At 33.5% G+C, this 6,228-nt stretch overlaps 1 protein-coding gene across 1 annotated transcript; it reads left to right on the forward strand.

The window, feature by feature from the left end:
• Window positions 1–1,869: 1,869 nt before the first annotated feature.
• Window positions 1,870–3,112, forward strand: LOC108821937 (ethylene-responsive transcription factor ERF060). The gene has a single exon (XM_018594930.2). The coding sequence runs from the start codon at window positions 2,030–2,032 to the stop codon at window positions 2,855–2,857; it is 828 nt and encodes a 275-aa protein (XP_018450432.2). The 5' UTR covers window positions 1,870–2,029; the 3' UTR covers window positions 2,858–3,112.
• The last annotated feature ends 3,116 nt before the right edge of the window (window positions 3,113–6,228 follow it).

The raw sequence follows: 6,228 nt of genomic DNA on the forward strand, positions 1-6,228 counted from the left end.
CACACGAATGGATTTTAGTTATTGAACAAGAGCTTCGTTGCTTAGGTTGGATCAGAAAAATCATAGTCACCAGAGAACAATAGTCAAAAAGTTCGGTCACCGTCAGGGAATCATAGTTTTCACTTGATGTTATCTTGACCACCAAGCCTCCAATGGTGGAGGAAGAGTTGACATTTATAAAAGTCAACTAGCTTCGTTGAATTTTAAACAATATCCAAATCTCTATAATAATTACTCGATGTGTTTAGTGGTCACTACATCACCATGATCTTGTCCATATACAATTAGAAAATAAATTTAAATACACTTCGTGGATGACTTTGGAGATTAACTATTGTCCATGATAAGATTAGGTTGTCATGCTAATAATCATTCTTAAAATAAGGGATTATAAAAAAATGTACATGAACTTCATAATCATTCTTACAATTTTAAAGTGAATGGTTGTAAAACTTGAAAATTTGATGCGATAAGTTAAGGTCTAAGAGCTGTTTTATGGGTAGGCGTAGATTTGTGTGTGGGTTTACGTGTCTTTGCCATATTCTAGATCATTATCTACGAATATTCTTAAAGTTAACATTGCCGATCAAGGATAAAAGCTATCTTTTGAATGAAAAATATCGAAAGTTAAGATTCTCTATCGGCTAACTTTATCAGACGTGTAATCAGAGTTTATCTCGATAACTTTAGATTAGATCAAAGATAGGGTTCTTTCAATCTCTCTTTAGCAGTTGTCAGTTGTCAGGTCTTACAGAACCGAGAGATAGTGACTTCCATGTAGGATCTTACGTGTGAACACGCAAAAGCAGGTCCCATAAATTATTTTCTTGTTCTCTAAATAGTTGGCCCCATACTGGCTTTCTTTCGCGTAATATAGTCTTGAAGAATCTCTTTTCTTGAAGTAAGACAATAAGAGAATATAATTACGTGGAGGGCTGCTCTTAATTGTTATGAAATCTACCGTTAATTTGAAATTTAGTGTTTTTTTTGGGAATAAACGTAGAGGGAAAACAACCATATGCTGATGTAAGAAAGTGGTGCTTTATTGGTGAAGAAGAATATCCATTAGCTGCCTTGTGACGCAAACTTTGAACCACCCTTGAGTTCTCACCTCTTTCCATCAAACTTCAATATTTCTTGACGTTCTCTCACTATTGTCCTTGCTCACAACTCCACAAACTTTTAAGCCTTTACTTAATATTAAATTTTCATATTCCCCACTTTAACATATATAGATTTATATAAGTTACTACGAAACATAGATTTATATATGCATACCAATATATAATTTCTGACGAGTTAAACTTCTGTGAGGTATACTCGATACAATTTCATGGCTTGGACCACATAATCTACCTTTTGAAACAGTGAATAATATTATGACCACCAAATATTCTAATGGTTGGTATATTACTGCAGTTTATTCATTTTGTTTGCATGGATGATATATCTACTTCAGTTAATTATTCAAAGCGTTTCACTTCTAATCCACATTATATATAATATAGTATATAAAAATTTCATGTTATTTGGTGTTATAATTTGACGCAATGAAGAAAAAATATTTTGGCAAAAAGAATATATAAGTGGTTTGAAGGCAAACTTGCCTTTCAACTTGCCTCAGAATCCAACAATACACTTTTAGCTCTTATAAAATTTTTGTATACTTATTGCTGAAAATATTCTTTTCGGCATTTTATTGAAAACACCTTCCAAAATAAGAGTGAGACATCAAATTTAAAATAAAATAAAATGTGAATAGAACAAAAGCATCAAACAAAATGTAGACAAAGATATAATAATGAAAAACAAATTGCATTGACCTACTTTATATAATTTAAAAACATATACTATGAATTCAAGGGGGAGGGTCTTAATTTCTTGTATTATATAAGCAAAGAAGTTTGCATCCAGCAAAACCAAGAGCAACAAAAAAACACCAAGTATCAATTAAACCAAGAAGGTTGTTTTTGATCCTTCTCTGTTATTACTTCAATCTAAATCTCAAACATCTCTCCTTTTAAGATCCATGGCAGCCATAGATACGTTCAATAGCAGCACAGATCTCTCCGATCCTTTCAAAGAGGAGCTCATGAAAGTACTTAAAACTTTCACCAACTCTGTTTCTTCTCTTCCTCCAACTCCAAACTCAATATTCGGTTTCAACCAAACAACACCTCTCTGTCTGAACCAGCTCACACCTTACCAAATCCACCAGATCCAAAACCAGCTCAACCAGAGACGAACCACCACCATCTCAAACCTCTCCCTAAAGCCAGTACCAATGAAGAACACGACAACTCAGAAACTCTACAGAGGAGTTAGACAAAGGCACTGGGGAAAATGGGTTGCTGAGATCCGTTTACCCAAGAACCGGACCCGACTCTGGCTTGGAACTTATAACACAGCTGAAGAAGCAGCGATGGCTTATGATCAAGCTGCTTACAAGCTCCGAGGAGAATTAGCTAGGCTTAATTTCCCACAAATTAGGCACGAGTATGGGTACGGTGGTGGTGATAGAAGCTTGAAGCCTCTTCATTCCTCTGTTCAGGCAAAGCTCGAGGCGATTTGTCAAAGCTTGAGAAAAACAGAGGATGATGATCTCCCCTGTTCTGAAACAGAGCCTTTCCCGCCAAAAACAGAGTATCAAGAACGTGAGTTTGGGCTCTTCAGAGCTGATGAAAATTCGATTTCCTATGAGTCTCAGGTGGGATCTTCGTCGCCGGATTCTGGAATTACTAATGCTTTCTTGGAGTTTTCGGATTTAGGGTTTGATGACACTGGGAGTTTCGTGCTGGAGAAGTTTCCTTCTGTGGAGATTGATTGGGATGCGATTAGCAAATTGTCTGAATCTTAGGAGTCTGTCTTCGACTCAGTGTCTAATGATGTCTCATATTAGCTAGTTCCTTAATCTCTGCAGCTAAATTTTTACAGTTGTAGAGACTTGCTTAAGGCTTTGTTGTCTATGTTGTTGTCCATGTGTTTGGTCTGGCTGGTTTATGTTGTTTTTTCAGAAACCTTGTCATTGACTAATCAGAGAAGTTAATGTGTAGTCTCTGATCTTTAAGTTTCTATTGAATGTAAATTATTTAGTCTTTTCTTTACGATTTTATGTTCATTTTGTTCCTTTTTCTATTTCTTCTAATGAATTCTCCTTATCAAATATGAATGGTTCTGTCCTGGCGATTATTTTAAATTTCATGTTGTGTTTCTGTCCAATGTCTGTTGAGGAAGGCAGAGGGCCAGAGAGAGGGGTCCCTAATTGACATATGGGAACACATATATACCACACAAGTTTAGAATACAACAAATGTGACAAAGATTAATAATTATGTCTATCACTAATTTAAAAGTCTATATGTTGCCAGTATAGTAGTATTATTAACATATACAGGAAAAAATAAAAGAGGAGCCTTATCCAACATTGTGATTCTTTTCTTGCAGCACATAGAGACAGTGTTCATAAGGCCAAAAATTGACATAGATGTCTGTGAACTTTTGAAATTTTTAACTTATAAATATTTGTTTGTACTGACATGTACTTTGAATAAACTAATGCTGCATTGTCATATTTCTAGATTTTCTATTACTTTTTTTAATCATCTTGTTTTTATTAAAAGCAAAAGAGAACACCTCAAAGATCCAAACAACTTAACCACATCAAGAGGCCAAAGGCTCAAGACGAAAACCCTATAAGAAAGAGATATGATCGACAAATCGATCAAGTTGCCATGTATCTAGACACAAGGTTAACTGACATGAAGCGAGTGACACATCGCCCACCACGACAACACCTTCCTCCACCGATATATGAGGTCTTCACTGGAAGTCCAAAACCATCAGAAACCAAACAGCTGGTGAAATGACCGCTTAGAAACAGAACCAATTGGCCTGAATTTGGAGACCGTAGATAATCTAGTAAATATTTTAATAATTTTTTTATAAATTTGAAAATCTGTGTATTTAATTTTTCTAAAAAATTTAAGAGTTTGAGGCGAATTTTTTATTTGACTTTGCCTGAGACTGGCCATGCGTCAAATCCAAAAGGCCAAAATCATTGCTAATAGATCCAAAAATCAACACTTTCAAGAAGATAATCATTTGTATGTGTTTGATCTTACAAATGATGTAAACAAAGCCACCAAATGTCAAAGCAATCGCAAAAGTCCTAACCAACAATCAAAACATCGCATCACTCTCTCTCTCAAAAAAGTTTAGAGAGAAAACATAGAGTTGTTATAGTATATTCTTCTTTTGAAACATTTAACTATCTATATTTTGTTAGAACTATTATAGGCCTTTTGAGCATGTTATAACACACAAGGCAAAAGTTGAGGTAACTGGGTCGGAATATGGACTGATATAAATACTAATATATTCTTCAAATACGGCCCCAAAACAATTGGACTTGGCACTTAACGGGTTAGGTGTGGCGCCTCTCTGATTTAAAGTCCGAGTTAACTCTGATTTAATTCGTACAACCATGCCCGATAAGGTTTCAGAAAGAAAAGAAAATTGTTAAAAAATCATGGAGTAGTTCCAAAAAAAAAATCATCGGCCCATAGGTGTATGAAAGTTAAAATTTGACAATTGCCATCGCATGCCAAATATGCCTATATACAGTTTAAGCCCATTTTGACCAAAAACTCTATAAATTAATATTTCATAAATTAATAAAAAATAAATATTAGATCATATATAATCCTTTTATAAACTGATCTCTCTCCAAACTAATAAAATATCATAATCGATCTCAGTGTTATTAATCAATATAAAATTTACTTTAATTGTTTATACAGCAAAAATGCATATGAATATTAATTAAAAGCTATTTTAAAATTAAATGGCTAAATTTTGATTGATAAAAAGTAATTGGCAAATTCTATTCGATTAAAGTAATTGGAAATATATATTATACATATGTACATATATGACATGCTTTTATCCAATTGGGAGTAGATATATGATATAACTATATAAGTGTTTGTAGCGTAGATTAGACGTGTATACAGTAATATACACGTCAAACTTTAAATATCTGTGTTTATAATATATTCTGTGTTCATAATATATTCATGTGATAGAGAAGGGTACGTGATTGGTCGATTAGGGACAAAGAGATAATTATAGGATACTTCAACTTTATGAGTTTATATAAAGAATAATGTTTGTTTTCTTATATATCCAGTCATACAAGAAACTGGAGGGCTTTGGGTTAATCTCTAATGCAAGACACGTCGAAAGTGAACAACTCCAACGCGAAGCTTACTACGATCCATTTCTATTAATTCTTTACAAATATTACAATCATTCAACATGGATTCTGTTCAAATCCGTCAAGCGATATTTACATGATCTCTAATGGATTGTCTTTTCACGTTGTTAGAATGGCTAGACAGATGATCATTTTCTAAAAGAAAACTAAAATAATTCCGAGATCGACATCGCTAGCTACGTGTATCCACGGTGTGGTCCGCGTGGGATGGCTACCTATATGTATTTTTAGTGATTAAACTGGATTCAATCATTATTACAGTGACATGCTTTACATGAGTTATTTTATTTGCGCGTTTAACGGTATTATGAATTCAATGTAGCATAGACATTTCACATCGCGACAATTCAACTAGATATCAATATATCATACAAGTGGAGATCACATTTAATAATTAGAAGTGTATATATTGAATTTCATCGCATGAAAACGAGCTGCGATGATTAACATATGCATTTTAGATATGTTAAAAGGAAGATCATATCAATCCATAGCTATAGTTATCGAAAAAGTGTCGGTCCATTAAAGGTCTGAAGGCCATGGAGATATAAAGAGAAGCCACTCAAGTTGTAGATTGGCGACTCTTGGAGATGATAAAGAGTAACCTAAGACATTCTCCTTTTAACACATGTATCGATGATTTTAAAGTAAGAACGTGCTTGTTTTTTAAAGATGAATTTTCTGCACTACATATTTAGCCCCAACACTACATTTGTTCAAGAATAATTTACATAGTACGTACATTTGAAATAATGTATTTTTCATATAGAGAGTGTAAGAATCAAATATGGCATGGGAAATAAGTTATACGAGTACATTATGATCGTATATACGTACATGTTCATTTTTATCTGCCGAACCTTAGCAAATCGATCATTTCTAGATACTATAATTGAGCTATTTAGATATCTATATGTATATATATATATATAAAATTTAAAAACTAATATATA

The sequence above is a fragment of the Raphanus sativus genome, unplaced genomic scaffold (genome assembly GCF_000801105.2).
Source record: "Raphanus sativus cultivar WK10039 unplaced genomic scaffold, ASM80110v3 Scaffold0899, whole genome shotgun sequence".
Lineage (NCBI taxonomy): Eukaryota > Viridiplantae > Streptophyta > Magnoliopsida > Brassicales > Brassicaceae > Raphanus > Raphanus sativus.